The sequence below is a fragment of the Malus domestica genome, chromosome 10 (assembly GCF_042453785.1).
Source record: "Malus domestica chromosome 10, GDT2T_hap1".
Classification (NCBI taxonomy): Eukaryota; Viridiplantae; Streptophyta; class Magnoliopsida; order Rosales; family Rosaceae; genus Malus; species Malus domestica.
In genome coordinates this window covers 43150938-43169077 of record NC_091670.1, presented here as the reverse complement: position 1 = coordinate 43169077, position 18140 = coordinate 43150938, and the positions used below count along the sequence as shown (strand labels likewise).

General features: G+C 40.0%; 3 protein-coding genes across 4 annotated transcripts; 2 read left to right on the top strand and 1 right to left on the bottom strand.

Moving 5' to 3' along the window:
* Nucleotides 1-3566: 3566 nt before the first annotated feature.
* LOC114819311 (pentatricopeptide repeat-containing protein At4g16390, chloroplastic-like) lies at nucleotides 3567-6120 on the top strand. The gene has a single exon (XM_070806443.1). The coding sequence runs from the start codon at nucleotides 3584-3586 to the stop codon at nucleotides 5615-5617; it is 2034 nt and encodes a 677-aa protein (XP_070662544.1). The 5' UTR covers nucleotides 3567-3583; the 3' UTR covers nucleotides 5618-6120.
* A 1244-nt stretch (nucleotides 6121-7364) lies between these two features.
* Nucleotides 7365-9923, bottom strand: LOC103434415 (two-pore potassium channel 1-like). Its single transcript, XM_029087690.2, has 4 exons — nucleotides 9795-9923; nucleotides 9580-9687; nucleotides 8422-9393; nucleotides 7365-8312 (listed from the first exon to the last, which is right to left on the bottom strand). The coding sequence occupies exons 3-4, from the start codon at nucleotides 9345-9347 to the stop codon at nucleotides 8153-8155; spliced, it is 1086 nt and encodes a 361-aa protein (XP_028943523.2). The 5' UTR covers nucleotides 9348-9393; nucleotides 9580-9687; nucleotides 9795-9923; the 3' UTR covers nucleotides 7365-8152.
* A 986-nt stretch (nucleotides 9924-10909) lies between these two features.
* Nucleotides 10910-13968, top strand: LOC114819310 (putative protein FAR1-RELATED SEQUENCE 10). Of its 2 annotated transcripts, none has more exons than XM_029087688.2 (4): nucleotides 10910-11029; nucleotides 11250-12381; nucleotides 12474-12917; nucleotides 13002-13968. In XM_029087688.2, exons 2-4 carry the CDS (start codon nucleotides 11359-11361, stop codon nucleotides 13611-13613), a joined length of 2079 nt encoding a protein of 692 aa, XP_028943521.2. In that variant the 5' UTR covers nucleotides 10910-11029; nucleotides 11250-11358; the 3' UTR covers nucleotides 13614-13968. The 2 variants fall into 2 exon arrangements, with proteins under 2 accessions (XP_028943521.2, XP_028943522.2); XM_029087689.2 differs by having other exon boundaries at nucleotides 10911-11029; nucleotides 12474-12608.
* Nucleotides 13969-18140: the final 4172 nt, after the last annotated feature.

Sequence of the window (18140 nt, the reverse complement as noted above, 5' to 3'; positions counted from 1 at the left end):
AAATTTTTATTCACCTAATTAATCTTTGCCGTTGGATTTAAAAAAATTTAAATTCCAACACTCCAGATTGTGCCACGTGTCACAACGGTAACATTTTAGATTTTTAAACAGTTTTTTCTTTTTTTTTATATAATTTACAAAGCCTAATAACGTGAACCGTTGATCTTAGATCAAACGGATGAAATTAAATGAGATTTTTAAATGTTTTTTACCGTTGGAAATCCAACGGTCCATAAAATATGACCGTTTCAATCGAACAGACATGGGGAAGCCACGTGGCTTCCCCAACGGTTACTTTTCAAAACTGAAATCGCGGGCCCCAGCCCTGTTTTTTTGTCGGACGACTCGCGCCCACGCGCGCGTGCAACGCACGCGCCTGACGCAGCCCTCGGGCTCTCGGGCTGGCAATCCTCGACGGGCCTGCTCCTCGGGCCTCGCCTGTTGCTCGGGCTTCCATACGCTGGAGCTCATCCCCCCATCAATTTGCTACTGTTTGATCCACAGCCCCCGAGCAACCTCCCCCGCTGGAGGTGCTCTAAGAGCAGTTCCAGCCTTGTGAATAGGCCGGGGGACAGGGGACTTCCAAAGGCCTGAGGGCCTGTCAACTTGCTCCACCCATGAAGAGCCCGAGCTCTTGAAGAAGGCCCGAGCAAGGGGCCTGTCAATTTGTGACAGCTTAGCAGCCCGAGCTCCAACCCTTTTTTTATTTTTTTTCTGTCAGGCCACTTGCAGCAGCTGTCAGTTACCGTTGGGAAGCCACGTGGCTTCCCACGGTCCATTCGATCTCAACGGCTCCTTCATTTGGACCGTTGGATCTCAACGGTAAAAAAAATAAAAAAAATATGATTTAATATCAACCGTTCGATCTGAGATCAACGGTCGATATTAATATGCTTTATAAATAAAGAAAAAATAGTTTTAAAATTAAGAAAAATTACCGTTGTGACACGTGGCACAATCTGGAGTGTTGGAATTCAATTTTTTTTAAATCCAACGGCAGAAATTAATTATTGGAATTTTTTTTTTTTAAAAAATGGAAAAAATCCGAAAAAATTTTAAAAAATCTGAAAAAAAAATTGTAAAAAATTGTTTTTACTTTTCTATAAATACCACTTCTTCTCCATCTATCTTACACCACAATTTCATATTTTCTATAAATAACGACACGTGGCACGATGACATTGGATAAAAATCTTATCGAAATCCATCGCTAAATAATTGTTTTTTTATAAAAAGACACGTGGCGCAACGAAAACGATTTAAAAAATCTTATCAGAAATTACAAATAATTTTATTTTGTATTATTTAAACAAACAAAAAAAACTAATATTTTATTGCATATTGTCAGGGGGGAGGGCTCCAAGGGTGGAGATGCAAATGACAATTACTGTTCATTAATGGCAGTTACTATTCATTAAAGGCAGTTACTGTTCAAAAGGATGCATTCAATAGTGGATTGCCAGGGGGAAAGGCTCCATGGGTGGAGTTGCTCTAATAAGCGATTGGTCAAGACTAGAATTGAGGAGGTGTGAACAGAAGAATCTAGCTACTTATCTTTCTCATTTATTAAGTGTAACATGAATTCTATTAACAAAAACAAAATTTTGATTTCTTTTAAAAAACTCATTATTATTTTTGTATATTGACCTTTATTTGCAAAAGCTAACCTTTTTTCTCTCCTACCAGATTCAACTCTGTTCTAATCTAAACTATATATTTTTTTTCTTTCCTTACCAAAAACAAAGAGGGAACAAGGGCTTGGATTATGTTTATTTTAATAAAAAATTATTTTATAACTTTATTTAATTAAAAAGACTTAAATTTTGATAAAAATGACAAAAAACTTAAATTTTAATGAAAATGACATAATTTTAATATTAAAAAAAAATATGACGCACGGACCCACGCATCCTCACACAAATTGTTTATGAAATTTAATGGTACTACACTATTTATAAAACTACTACACTGTTTATGAAATTTAGGAAACTGTTTATGAAACTGTTACATTGTTTTTGAAATTTAGGACACTGTTTATGAAACTTACTACACTATTTATGAAAACTTACGACACTGTTTATAAAACTTAATGGTACTACATTCTCCTCTTCTTGAATTCTCACATTCCAAACACATTTTCTTCTTCTAATTTTCTTCAATACTCATCACACTTTCTCTATATTTCTTCAATTTTTTAACTTTCTACACCAATTACTTAATTTTCTTCTATTGCCCGCCCATCTGCGGCTTCCTCTTCTCCTCTACCAAATGCAAATGTTGTGCCCTACAAACACAACACTAACTGCACTATCAAATTAAAGTAAATACTTCAGTGCTTGTAATTTGACATAATTATTCATTTTTTGTTACAAATTCACTAACACGAAAAAGCATTCGAACCCAATGACTTGACAATTCAAACCTCACCATGTTAACCTAGAAAACACAAAGTAACATCCATTGATCACCTTCAGAATCAACCCAGCTATCTACAGCAACGCTTTCTCAGCATCACTACTCGAATCATCACTATCATTTGAGCTTATAATAATCCCACGTTCCTCGTGTCTCTGCAAAAAAAGCAACAAAATAAATCGAAAAACCCAACCGACAAAACCCTAACGAAACAAAACCGAGAGAGTGCTACACACAGCAATGGCGTCGGTGATTTTGATATTGGCCTTGGTCTCTTCGCGAATCTTCTGGATTCGACACCCTTCCTTCCCTATTACTTTTTCGATCTGTCGAGAGGGGATTTTCTTCAACCTCCTCACCAATCTCAGAACTTCCGCATAGATTTTCAATGCTTTCTCCATTTCTCAACTTCCGACCCTCCGATCAGGGTTAGGTTTTTCTCTCTCTCTTGTCCTTATCATTAAATAAAGTTAGTAGGTGGTTTTGGTTAAAACTCAAAGTTTTGAAGCCATTTTCATTAATTTTCCTAAACAAAGACGCACCCAGAAGCAATCTCTTGGCTTCCCAGGACTTATATGAGTTACACTAGTTGGTCAGGATAGTGTGTTCCAATTCACATAAATTTCCCACCTAGAAGCAAACCCTTGGCCTCCCATGGCTCATATGAGTAAACTAAAGAATGAAATTTAGCGACCAATCCTTGTCTAACAATGCTCAACTATATCATTATTTTCAGTCCCCATATCATTAGATTCTACCATAAACTAAAAAGTAATGCTAGGAAGACTAAAGTTGTAGACAAAATTTTGTAAAGTAAATGACATCAAAATTAATAATTGGATTATTACTTAAGTGATTATAAATGTGTTAATTTCTTATTAGTGACACATCATTTAGTTTGTAAATTTTGTTTACAAATTTCGTTTCTCTGACATTGCACTAAACTAAACAAATCCTTGATCCCGCAGCCCTTCCAAATGTCAACACAAGAGAGAGAGAGAGCAGCAGCAACAACCTAAATACGTGTGCAATAATGTGTTCCCAGCATGAAGAACTTCTCCTGGGCCTGCTTTTCATTCCATTCTCCTTTTGTTTGTTCGAGAATTGATTGATATGATAAAACTGCTATGAAAAAGCTTAGTTATAACATTTTCCTTAATACAAAACAATGCCTATTTCAATCAACTATTTATCTAATCGTAAAGCTCTTGGGAATCTAAGTTGGGCTTCGAACATCTTCCGAACCCGTAAAATCACATCCAGGCCCGATACAAGTTCAAAAAGATATTTGTCCACGCTGCAGGCTGACAAATTTGCCTCTGTGAATGCAAAGAAAAGAAAAGCACCTTTCATAATCCCCCACAGGGTGAGGAAAATGGCTTGTCACTTGTGCTCTTCACCCTCTTTTTTCTTCCGCAACCCCCAAACTCCCTCCCGCTCTCTCCCTTCTTCTTCTTCCCCGACTGATTTCCGACTCCAAAGCTCTGCAATTAACACCCACATACTCAGTTTTCCTTCACTGCAATTTCAGTCAAGAACCTCTCTGCAAATACACCATGTTTCTTTGCAAGACCCAGTTGCAGAAGAAGCCCAGAACTCCAAAGCTCCAGAAATTGGAAATATTCAGAGCCCAGATGGAAATTCCGAGTCTTTGTCGAAAAGCTATATCTGGGTCAATCCCAGCAGCCCCAGAGCTTCACAGCTACGGCACAAGTCCTACGATTCCAGGTACGCTTCTTTGGTGAAGGTAGCTGAGTATTTGAACTCTTGCACTGCGATTGAAAGTGATGTTTTCGAAGCTTTAAAAGGTTTAGGGGATAATTTTCTGGAACAAGACGCTGTGGTGGTTCTGAATAACATGAACAATCCGGAAAATGCTTTGCTTGCGCTTAACTACTTTCAGCAGAGGTTGAAACCGAAGCGGGAGGTGATTTTGTATAATGTGACTTTGAAAGTGTGTATGAAGGGTAGGGATATGGAGAGAGCAGAGAAGCTGTTCGACGAAATACTCCAGAGAGGTGTTAAACCCGATAATGTTACCTTTTCGACTATGATTAGTTGCTCTAGGATGTGCTCTTTGCCTGAGAAGGCTATGGAGTGGTTTGAGAAGATGCCCTGTTTTGGGTGTAATCCGGATGATGTTACCTATTCGGCTATGATCGACGCCTATGGACGTGCTGCTAAGGTTGAAATGGCTTTCAGTTTGTATGACCGGGCCAGGACTGAGAAGTGGCGCATTGATCCAGTGGCGTTTTCTACATTGATCAAAATTCACGGGCAATCGGGGAATTTTGATGGGTGCTTGAATGTTTATGAGGAAATGAAAGCTATAGGGGCTAAGCCAAACTTGGTTATTTATAACACTTTGTTGGATGCTATGGGAAGAGCTAGGAGGCCTTGGCAGGCCAAGAAAATTTACCGAGAGATGATCAGCAAGGAGCTTTCACCAAATTGGGTAACCTATGCAAGTCTTTTAAGGGCCTATGGTAGAGCTCGCTACAGTGATGATGCTCTTAATGTTTATAAAGAGATGAAGGAAAAGGGACTAGAGTTAAATGTAAGTCTCTATAACACCCTTTTAGCTATGTATGCTGATGTTGGTTACACCAACGAAGCCGTTGAGATTTTTGAAGAAATGAAGACTTCTGAAACACTGAAGCCTGACAGTTGGACCTTTTTGTCCATGATTACCATATATTCCTGTAGCGGGAAAGTTACAGAAGCAGAAGCTACATTGAATGAGATGTTGGAAGCTGGTTTTGAGCCAAATATCTTTATTTTGACATCACTTATCCAATGCTACGGTAAGGCAAAACACACTGATGACGTTGTCAGGATATTCAATCAACTCCTAGAATTGGGTATAACACCAGATGAGCGTTTCTGTGGTTGTCTCCTGAATGTGATGACTCAAACACCAAAGGAAGAACTTTGCAAGCTTGCGAACTGCATTGAGAGGGCTGATGAAAAACTAGGGTATGTGGTAAGACTTTTGGTGGAAAGGCAAGACAGTAGTGAAAAGTTCAAGAACGAAGCATCACAACTTTTTAACTCAATTGGTTTGGATGTAAAGAAGGCTTACTGCAATTGCCTGATTGATCTTTGTGTGAACCTCAATCTCTTGGAGAGAGCCTGTGAGCTACTAGACTTGGGGATCACACTTCGGATATACATAGGCTTACAGTCAAGGTCTCAGACCTAGTGGTCTCTGTATCTCAAGGGCCTCTCTCTTGGGGCAGCTCTGACTGCATTACATATTTGGATCAATGACCTGTCTTGCGTATTGGAATCTGGTGAGGAACTTCCGCCGTTGCTTGGAATTAATACTGGACATGGGAAACATAAGTATTCAGACAAAGGTCTGGCGAGTGTATTTGGGTCCCATTTAAAGGAACTGAATGCTCCATTCCATGAGGCCTCAGACAAGGCTGGTTGGTTTTTGACAACAAGGGTTGCTGTCAAGTCATGGTTAGAATCTAGAAGTTCATCTTAGTTAGTTACTACTTAGATGTTGGGCTATTTAGTTTACTGAAAAAGCTCATCACACTGAAAATGTAATGTGAAACTGGTATTTGCTGCTTCTCAGTTCTCTACTTATATGTTTTTTGAATTCTCTCTAGGCGTAGAGAACAGTTTTGTACCATTAGAATTCAACTATGAAATCTTCTTTCATTAGTCTTATAAAGTTAGTGAAGTTCTTAGAAATCTTGCATCGTACTCAGTAGTAATGCGTCTATATGTGAGATGTGATTTGAATAACATCATCAGTTAGATCATAGCTGAATGAGTTTTAAGAAATCGAATAAATGAAAAAGTCCAGTTTCCTTTTGTATGCTACGAAAGTTTTGAAAATTCCTTATTGCAACATGAGAATGACAGGAGGTACAAAACAAGTGTATTGTTGTAACTTCTATTTCCATCCAGGCTATAGGAAAGGCCAATTGGCACTGTCACAGACTGAAGCAACCTTAGGTGCTTACTTTTTGAGGCTTATTTCCGCTATTATAATTCTCGAGATCCAGGGGATGTTATTTGCTTGTGATAGAATATGTAGACATTTGGTCTTCTGCATCTCTTTTGGTTGAAATTGAGAACCGAAGCTATTATATTGTGGCTAGCTGACTCAGGCTTCCTGTGTAATTCGATTCGAGGCCTCATTGACATTTGTTTGTATCATATTTAGGGCGTCCGTATTTAGACCTCGTATAAATACTAGGGGGATTCAAATGTAATTATGTAATAAATGAAGGTGCAAATATGTAATAAGTGAGGAGCCCTTAATCTATAAAAGGGACACCTCACCCTCACAATAAAGGAGGCCTCACTCTCACCCTCACAAATAGAGGAGCTCTCATTCTCACATACAAAGGCTCTCTCCCTCACAATCCTCTCAGAGAAATACAATATCAGTGTGGACGTAGCCTAAAAATTGGGGTGAACCACGATACATCTTGTGTTCTTTACTTTCTTGCAGATTTACGTTGTTCCAAGACCCCTCCGGTGTTGTGCATCAACAACATTTATTTAACAAAGACATAAAACATATAGTTAAGTTCAATATTTTTTTTGGAGTTGACATCGGATACTTTGAATATAAACTTCATGTTGTGGCAGTGGTGCAATGAACAATCTCCACAGACCATTGACTTGGAGGTACTTAGATAATATATCATACCTAAAGAAGCAGTGTCATGGCTTGCACGTCGAACTTCCTCCCACGTGAAAATTGATCAAAGCCACACACTATAAATTCACGAGAGCCCGAAATTCCTAATCCATAATTTGCATTTCTCTCTGCAAAGTCAAACCAAACAATGGGAAACTGCATAAATTTTATGTCCCACCCGCCCCACGAGAAGATTAAAGTAGTAATCCGTGAGGGTGGACAACACAAATTCAAATCCTCAACACCAGTCCAAGCAATCGCATCCAGCCCTCACACTGGCTACAAGCTGGCCCAACCGCATATGCCATTGGCACCCGACACCAAGCTAGACCCCGTTGAGGTTTACCATCTCGTGCCAGACCTTGCAATTCTCCTCGGAAAGGCCCTGGTTCCTTCAAAACTAGTCCGCCAAGAAGGATGCAAAGGAAAGAAGATTAAGATCGTGGTGACTAAGGAAGAGTTGAAGTTGTTGTTGAAGAGTGCGAACAAGCTTCAGTCGAAAGAAAATGGTGTTCGATTGTCAGGGAGGTTTGGGTTGGAGCCTCCAAAATGGCAGCCTTGTTTGGCCATCATTCCAGAGGTGCACGATTTTTGAATGCTAGGATTTTGGGTTTTTATCTTCCCTCTGGCGTCATGGTTTTTGTACAGTTTACAGATAGTATAACAGATTTTCCAGGCAAATGTGATCGGGAAAACTAGTTTCTTGTATGTGCTTGTTGTATTTATGTTGTTTCATACGTGCTGATGTTACAAATGCCAAGATGCCCAGTCCTATCTTATCTTGAAACTGGTGCATGGCACGTACAAAACACTCAGTCCCACAGACCCAAAATTTGTGTTTTTGGTCATATACGTTTGTGCGGACGTAAAACTCGTTCAACCGATAAGTGAGGGTACCAAGAGTAAATATACGGATCAAACCTAAACTACTGTAGAATGCCTGAAAAAAATGTAGATATGTCATCGAACGATTCCGAGCTTGCTTTGTACAGACTCTCATTTTGCAAGTTCCATTGATAAATGGATTCAGTTTGCAATGCATAAAAGAGTTCAGACGTATCAACTTAAACTTTAAGTCGTTGGTTGAGATGGTATTGATATTAAATCAGATGCCGTCAAAGTTCCTGAATGATCAATGTCAAGTTTGTTGAACGTTTCCATCACCAGTGCAATATCTTCCTGGTTGATCTTCCCCATCTCCTTTAGCTTATATACGATAAACTCTGCCGCACTGATACATAAATGAATTCAACAAGCCAGCCGCATGAGAATTGAAATATCTTAATTATTTACAAACAATAAGATAAAGCATGGACGAGGATTGTAATTTATATTCGTACCTAACGACTTTATCATGATCAAGATCTGCTTCCTCAAGATCCGAGGGTGTTAATCTCCTCGTAAGAACCCACTTCACAAGTGATCTTTGCCTTCTTTCAGTGTATAGTTCAGCAAGGTAGAGAAAGAACTGTGCTAAACAAATGGTGCTGCTCAGTATCCAAAAAACAGCGAAAATACGACCAGCTCCCGTTGAGAAACTCTCATCCCCATAGCCTAGTGTAGTTATAGTGGAACAAACACAATAGAGAGCATCCGTAACTTCCAGATTCTCAACTAGACATAAGAAGACAGTACCTACTATAATAAGAATCAAAAGTAGGATTCCGACAGTAATACATTTGAACTTGACTTTTTCGGTCTCAACCTCCTTAAGAAGCTCCGGTGGCCCAAATTTTTCGCGAAAATGTATAGCTCTAACCAAAAGGATTTCCTGCTTCTCTACAAGGTAATCTGCTGCCTTGCCAAGAATTATGCCAACAAGGGCCATGCCGATGAACACATAAACACATGCAACTAGCTTTGCCAACATGCTATCTGGCACAAGGTCCCCGTAACCAACAGTGCTCATTGTGACTATACACAAGTACATGGAGTCCAGAATGGCATTCGTTTTCTTACCCTTTATCTGATGCCTCATCAGGAAAAAGCAAAATGTGCCTCCACCAATGTATGCAATCAACAACAAAAGTACTTGCGTTAGACTGAATTGTGGTTTTACATAGAGCGGACCAGAATCTACAGGACATTGAGATTCCGCTTCATTTTGTTGTACGTGGTTCTTGAATGATGGACATGGGGTAGTGCTAATGCTATAAAGGCGATTTCTTCTTCTGTGGACGACATTTGTTTCAGTATTGAGTTGAGAATGATCTTTCTTTTCAGAAAGTAAGGCTTCTTTAACATCGTCGCTAAAATCAGTAGCCATCAGATTTAAAGCATTACGTTAAGATTCATCTGCTAAAGCAAAGGACCTGCAGTAGGGAATCGAAAACGACATAATTTTTTTCCAAACCAAATTATTTAATAAGAATTGAAACACAGAAGGACAATGATCAAACAAAATGTCCGTTCAAAATTCAATTAAATTCTCATGGTTGTTAAAATCAAATGACTTTCTGCATTAAAAAGGTAAAAAATTCAATGACTTGCTACCTTACCTAAATGACACTGAACGGAAGAGAAAGGGGATTAAAAGTATCTTGGCAGCCTCAAGATCTTAATCCAGTAGTTTCCTCAATCAAAGAAAAGCGGACCGATGGGATACCCTGCAGAAAGTAGAAACTGAGAAAATAAATGCATGCTGATGCTCTACATCTTATACCAAATTACCAATTACCAATGACCAAGCAAAGGGAAATGCAAGGAACATTACTATTATTTTCTATTTCGGCAGGAGAGTGATAAAGAAGCGACCAAGAATCGCTCTGGTGCTTCCAACTGGGTAGATTTACACCGCTAAGCAACTTATTTGTGGCATTTGAAATCCACTTGGACGCATCGCATGTTTGACTCTCACTTTTGCACATCTCATCAAGTGCAAAAGTACATGTTCATCCCAACCTTTCCATTTCATGCGCTTAATTTCGGTCAATCTTAACCTTGCTTTAAGCCCAAGCATAGCCTTAATACATGCTCCTTATGCGCCCTTGTGGGAAGAAAATATGATTTATTAAGGTGATATATAGCATAAGAAGATGTCAATTTACTTGCACTAGTTGGTTCATACTTTTCATAAGCAATGAGATTTCTAAAGAGTGATTCTCCGTTATTATAAACTCTTATATGCATAATTCTCATCACTCAATTTTCAAAAGTTATGTTGAAAATGTCGCCTCCTCCACATTTATCTAGGACTCCTAATCGTGGGATCTCTAGCACAAAGAAAGATGATGGTTATACAAAGCTAAGATCATCTCCAACCGAAGTGTCCAAAAGGCTGAAAATAGTCCGAAAACTGTCTACAACTGAGGGTTAGGGTTTATGATTTTTTTTTGTCCCAACCCATTTTTCTTTTTTTTTTAATCCCAGCCCACCCTTTTTTTATGGACGTTTTTTTTTTAATTTCTAATGTTTTCCTGCATTATTTCTCACATATTTTTCACCATTACATACTATCTTATCTCATTTATTTCAATTCTTCACATTCCATACTATAGCCCATTGACCCTCGGGTGGAGATGGTTTATTGTCACAGGGCAATGTTTGGCCTATGGCCCTCTGGCCCCTCGGTTGGAGATGGTCTAAAAAGGTAAAGAGAGATTATTATTGACGCTACAAAAACGTCATAAATCACCTTTTCTAAATATTTTTTACAAAATTGCCCAAAAAAGGCATTTTAACTGTTACAGAAGCCGTCAGAAAACAAATGAAGGGCTGAAGCCCGAATGCTGTCGAATTCAGAGTATGCCCAACAGTGTGGGCTAACATAACACTAGCCCATTAACAGGCCCGACCCATTTAATTTTACTTGTATCGGAGGGGAAAGACGAAAAAGGTAAAAGGACAGGGACACTCGGTCAGTCCAGTCGGATGCGGAGGAGGAAGAAGCCGAAGACGGAACAAGGGTTTTAGCACATCCTTCCCTCACTCATAGTCATTCTTTCACTGGTACGTCCCCTTCCGTCCTTGCTCTTTTATTCTATTCGATATATTTCTCAAAAATGTTATCTTTTTTGTTTTCTGGGTCCGATTTGCTTTCTCCAATCTGTTATGTTAAACCCCCTTTCCGCTCTCTCTGCCATTTTGTTGCATATATTGTTTTTCTTTGCATTCTGAACATATAGAACAACCCATTTCTTATTTCTTTCAATTTTTAATTTTGTTAAAGGGTTTGTGGTTATACTGCGAGCTAGCTTTCGTGGTCAAGAAAGATTATTAGAGTAGCTAAAGGTTGAGTCTTGGAGTGGGAGTTGATTTTGAAGTGTAAATACTAATCAATGACTTCTGTCCCATCGAAAAACATATGGATTCGGCGGCAGCAATGCCCCTGTGGGGACTGGAAATGCTATGTGACATATGAGGGAGACTCTGAAGAGGCATCATCCATAGCATCCCAATTGGTTAAGAATGATAGTACGACATCAGAGGCTATGGTTTCCCCCTATGTTGGAATGGTGTTTAAGAGTGACGATGATGCGTTTGAGTATTATGGCAATTTCGCTAGGAAAAACGGTTTCTCAATTAGGAAAGAGCGCTCTCGACTTAGCCCACAGTTGGGTATTTATAAGCGTGACTTCGTTTGTTATCGTTCGGGGTTTGCACCCATGAAGAAGAAGCCTACAGGGGAACACCACAGGGATAGGAAGTCAGTTCGGTGTGGATGTGATGCAAAAATGTATTTGTCCAAGGAGGTCGTTGATGGGTTTTCTCAATGGTTTGTCGTGCAATTCAGTAATGTCCATAACCATGAACTTTTGGAAGATGACCAAGTGCGGCTCCTTCCTGCCTATCGTAAAATCCATGAGGCGGATCAAGAGCGGATACTGTTACTTTCTAAAGCTGGGTTTCCCATACATCGTATAGTGAAGGTGTTGGAGTTGGAAAAGGGGATTCAAGGTGGACAGTTACCCTTCTTAGAGCGGGATGTTAGAAATTTTGTCCAAAACCGTAAAAAGGTTGTTCAAGAAAATGATGCTTTGCTCACTGAAAAACGGGAGAACGATACATTGGAACTTCTTGAGGCATGCAAGGGAACAAAAGAAGCAGACGAAGATTTCGTTTATGATTTTACAGTTGATGAGAATGATAAGGTTGAACACATTGCATGGTCGTATGGTGATTCAGTCCATGCATACACTATGTTTGGTGATGCAGTTTATTTTGACACTTCATATCAATCAATCACATATGGCATGCTTTTTGGAGCATGGCTTGGCATTGACAATCATGGAAGGACCATTTTCTTTGGTTGTGTTCTTTTACAAGATGAAACACCTCGTTCCTTCTCATGGGCTTTACAGGTTACCATCCAATACATCCACTATATTGATTTTTTTATTAGCTGTGTCTTTGTATCTGTCCACTTACAATGATTTTTTCTTCTTTCATATAGACTTTTGTGCGTTTCATGAGAGGGAGATTCCCACAAACAATTCTAACTGATCTCGATCCTGGGCTTAGAGATGCAATAAGAAGTGAATTACCGGGCACTAAGCATGTCATTTCCCTTTGGAATATTCTTCCCAAGGTATCTAGCTGGTTTTCTGTTTCACTTGGACCACGCTATGTAGAATTTAAATCTGAGTTTGATGTGTTATATCGGCTGGAGAGTACAGAGGATTTTGAGCTTCAGTGGAATCAAATGATTTCAGTGTTTGGGCTTACTACTGATAAACATATTGCTTTACTTTATTCAGTCCGGGATTCCTGGGCTCAATCCTATATTAGGGGTTACTTTCTTGCTTGTATGGCAACGGCAACATATTCAAAATCTGTAGATGCATTTTTGAAAGGAGTTTTCAGTGCACAAACATGTTTGCGTAGCTTTTTCGAGCAGGTACATTGGTTGGTAACGTTTGCCTTTGGTATATGCTTATGGTTCTTCAATTGATATTGGTTTCTTATGCTTGAACGCTTGCAGGTTGGTATTTCTGCCAATTTTCAAAGTCAGGCGCATCGAGATATGCAGTATATGCATATTAAAACAAGCATTCCCATGGAGGAGCATGCAAGGAGTATTTTGACGCCATTTGCCTTCAATGCTTTGCAGCAGGAACTTGTACTCGCCATGCAATATGCAGTGTCTGAAATGGCCAATGGGTCATATCTTGTGCAGCACTTTAAGAAAATTGATGGAGAGCGTCTTGTGATATGGATACCTGAAGAGGAACAGATTCACTGTTCCTGTAAAGAGTTTGAATCTTCGGGATTGTTATGCAGACATTCTCTGCGTATATATGTGGTAAAGAACTACTTTCAGCTCCCTGACAAATACTGTTTAAACAGATGGCGGAAAGAAGGCTCTCTTGATTTTTACAATGACCACATTGCCGGGACTAGTGATGATGAATGGTTTCAAGATTATCAATGCCTTACTGAAACCTTGTTTACAGAGTCATCAATTACAAAGGAGCGTTCTGATTATGTTCGCAGGGAATTGACAACACAACTCACAAGGATTCTCAATGAGGTTAGAAACATGCCAGAATGTGGAGGAGTAGCTATGGATCTGACATTTTCCCCTACTGGCTAATTTAAAGCAGTTGATCATGTGTATTGTATTGGTAACAAATGCAACTACAACATGCTTTGTGGAATTGAGATTACATTCAGAGTTAAAAAAGCTATGATCCCAAGGTAAGGCGATGGTACAATATTACTTTGCATTCTGTTTTTCTTGTTTCAAACGGGAAACTGTTAACGTGTTGAGAAGGGATAATCAGAATTCAGAAGTACCTTGAAAATAGACTTTGTAACTTGCTGATGTATTAATACGACAAGATTCACAACACACACAGGATGTGGAGAGAGGAACTTACCTAAGGTGATGTACTCTCTACATTACTTTAGCAATATCTGAATAGGGAAGCATAGTTTCTTCCTCTTAATTTGCGTGCTCTTGCCCTTTCTTTTTGGATAACTTACCAAGCCTTAGGTTTAAAATGTGCATTTGAATCTCATTATGGTGGGTGCCTGAAGTGTGCGACCAAGCTATTTGCTTGTACTAATATCTTGCGGTAGATAGTACTGGAACTGATGGCATGCCACATATGTTTGGTAATTGCCACCAACATCTTGTCCTCGTCTTGCAGTAAAGGAGATCCCCCTATTTGGTTACCGACCAGCTCCACACTGATCACACCTCCACTACAGGGAATCCCTTTCTTGTGAGAGATTGCACGAATGATGTGGGCGGACATTCTTATCCATAACTTGCCCCATCTAGTTCTAGATCTTTCCCTTCGTTCATAAGTGATGATTTTAAATTTAGCAGACATATTCTATTTTTCTTTGACAAATAAGATAGTAATCGTTGGGAATTACTTATCCCTCGGTCTATTAGTGAACTCTCTCTTCAGGGATTGTGAAAGATGTTCCACTAGAAATATTCTTGTTATTGATTTGACTCATATTTCCCAATTGGGGAAATAGTATCTCTCTTTAAAAAAACATATTTGTTTTATGAAGGTAATTAGGTAATAATTCATTGAATTGTCACGATGACGCCAACCAATTTCATCGATCAACATTTGGACAGGGGGCCCTACGTACAGTAGACTACCCTACAGGGAAAGACAAGGGAAAGAGGAGAGATCGAGAGAGTCCAGAGCGTCGGTGATATTAGTAATCTTAACAGTGTACACAGAGAGCAAGAATGAAAGTGAAAGCTGCATATTTGATTATTTGTAGCCACAATAGTTGAAGAAGCGCATCGAAAGGTCGGTTTCTCACACTCCACAAAACTAGTAGATGACAAAAGGCAAAAACCAATTTGACATGAAATGGAAAAACAGTGATGTGATGGTCCTCCAATCCGTTGATTAATGTCCTAAAAATTTGCCTAACTGTCAAATAATATCTGATTTTAACTCCGCCTATGTCTTACATGGCCGGTCCCAAGCCCGGATAAAGGAGGAGGGGGAGGGCGTCAGGTAGTCGACAGCCGGCACTCCATGATCACGTCGAATCCTTATGAAAATGAATCCAGAACAAAATCGCGCTAAAGCTAGGGCGTCACCCGTAAGTGGCGCGCTGTGTGGCCTGAGCACAGTGATAAGTGAGCAAGGGTCGCTGTATCTCCATCGGCACCCGGATGCAGTGTTAAATGAGCAAGGGGGCCATAGAAACTTCTTTTCGAACGACTCCACTCAAAGTTGTTTGGGAGCATATGCTCCTATCAACTTTACCCGGGACACACAAAAGAAGTACTTTGATCCTATTAGACGGGGGAGGGTGAAGAAGCTAGGACAGAAGGGTAGAGTTCAAGAGAGCAAAATGCGTTTAGGAACGTGGAATATAGGAACCTTAACGGGAAAATCTATGGAAGTAGTGGAAGTTATGGTGAGGAGAAGGATAAATATTATGTGCCTACAAGAAACTAAGTGGGTTGGTAGTAAGGCAAAGGATCTAGAAAACTCAGGGTTTAAACTTTGGTATTCGGGCACAAATAGAACGAGAAACGGTGTTGGCATCATCGTGGACAAGACCTTGGTACAAGATGTTGTAGATGTCAAGAGAGTAGGAGATAGAATCATGGCAATCAAGATTGTAATAGGACAAGAACTTATCAATGTGATTAGTGCGTACGCACCTCAAGTAGGGTTGGATACGAGTTCGAAGGAGAAATTTTGGGAAGATCTTGGAGACTTGGTGCAAGGAATTGCTCAGACGGAGAAGTTATTTATAGGAGGAGATTTAAATGGACACGTGGGCAGGGAGACAGGCAACTATGGAGGTTTTCATGGTGGCCATGGTTTTGGGGAGAGAAACGAGGATGGGGAAGCTATCTTGGATTTTGCAATGGCATATGATCTCTTCTTAGCCAACACCTTCTTTAAGAAGAGAGAAGAACATGTGATCACCTACAAGAGTGGGTCGTCAAAAACACAAATAGATTTTCTTCTAATGAGGAAAGGGGATCGTATAACTTGTAAGGATTGCAAAGTTATACCAGGAGAGAGCGTGGCTAATCAACATCGCTTGTTGGTGATGGATGTACATATCAAAAGAGTAAGACAAAAGAACAAGACTTGGAAGTGCCCAAGGACTAGATGGTGGAATCTAAAAGAAGAAAAACAAGCTATTTTCAAAGAGAAGGTAATCACCCAATGTGTGTGGGATAGAGAGGGGGAAGCTAGCCAAATGTGGGATTCCATGGCTAGTTGTATCCGAAAAGTAGCAAAAGAGGTATTAGGAGAGTCCAAGGGCTTTGCCCCACACCAAAAGGAATCTTGGTGGTGGAATGAGGAGGTACAAACGAAGGTGAAGGCTAAGAAGGAATGTTGTAAAGCCTTATACAAGGAGAGGACTGATGAAAATGGTGAAAGGTATAGAAAAGCGAAGCAAGAGGCGAAGAAAGCTGTCAGAGAAGCTAAGTTAGCGGCTTACGACGATATGTATAAACGACTAGATACCAAAGAAGGAGAGTTGGATATCTATAAACTATCTAGAGCAAGGGAAAAGAAGACAAGGGACCTAAACCAAGTGAGGTGCATCAAGGATGAGGATGGAAAGGTTCTTGCTACAGAGAACGCGGTTAAAGACAGATGGAGAGGTTATTTTCATAATCTTTTCAATGAAGGACATGAAATGAGTGCTTCTTTAGGGGAGTTGAGTAACTCAGAAGAGTGTAGAAACTACTCTTTTTATCGTCGAATCCGGAAGGAAGAAGTGGTTGTAGCTTTGAAGAAGATGAAGCATAAAAAAACAATAGGCCCAGACGATATACCAATCGAAGTGTGGAAACTTTTGGGAGAGACAGGTACAACATGGCTCACTGACCTTTTCAATAGGATTTTGAAAACGAAGAAGATGCCAAATGAGTGGCGAATGAGCACTTTGGTGCCTATCTACAAGAATAAGGGCGACGTACAAAATTGCATGAACTATAGGGGTATTAAGCTAATGAGTCATACAATGAAGCTCTGGGAGAGAGTCATTGAGCATAGATTGAGGCAAGAGACACGGGTTTCGGACAACCAATTCGGGTTCATGCCAGGGCGCTCAACCATGGAGGCAATCTATCTCTTACGAAGATTGATGGAAAGATATAGAGATGGGAAAAAGGATTTACACATGGTCTTTATAGATTTGGAAAAAGCGTATGATAGGGTCCCAAGAGACATTCTTTGGAGGATTTTAGAGAAGAAAGGAGTACGAGTAGCATATATCCAAGCTATAAAGGATATGTATGAAGGAGCAAAGACTGCCGTAAGAACTCATGAAGGACAAACCGAAAGCTTTCCCATAACTGTAGGATTACATCAAGGCTCATCCTTAAGTCCTTACCTTTTTGCGTTGGTAATGGATGAGTTAACACGACATATTCAAGATGATATTCCTTGGTGTATGCTTTTCGCAGACGATATAATGTTGATAGATGAAACTCAGGAAGGGGTAAATGCAAAGCTTAACCTTTGGAGAGAAGTGTTGGAATCTAAAGGTCTTCGCCTAAGCCGATCAAAGACAGAATATATGGAGTGCAAGTTCAGTGCAAATGGAGGCCAAAACGAGTTAGGGGTGAGGATCGGAGATCAAGAAATACCAAAGAGCGACCGTTTTCGTTACCTAGGATCTATCTTGCAAAAGAACGGAGAATTAGATGGAGATCTCAACCATAGAATACAAGCTGGATGGATGAAGTGGAAGAGTGCATCCGGCGTGTTGTGTGACCGCCGTATGCCACTGAAGCTCAAGGGAAAATTTTATAGGACGGCAATAAGGCCGGCGATGCTGTATGGCACAGAATGTTGGGCGGTGAAACATCAACACGTACACAAAATGGGTGTAGCGGAGATGAGGATGCTTCGTTGGATGTGTGGGCACACGAGAAAGGATAAGATTAGGAATGAGGATATCCGGGGTAAAGTTGGAGTAGCCGAAATTGAAGGAAAGATGAGAGAAAATCGGTTACGGTGGTTTGGACATGTGCAAAGAAGGCCTACTGACGTTCCGATTAGAAGATGCGACTATGGGACAGAGGTTCAGGGCCGAAGGGGTAGAGGAAAACCTAGGAAAACTTTGGAAGAGACTCTAAGAAAAGACTTAGAGTACTTGGATC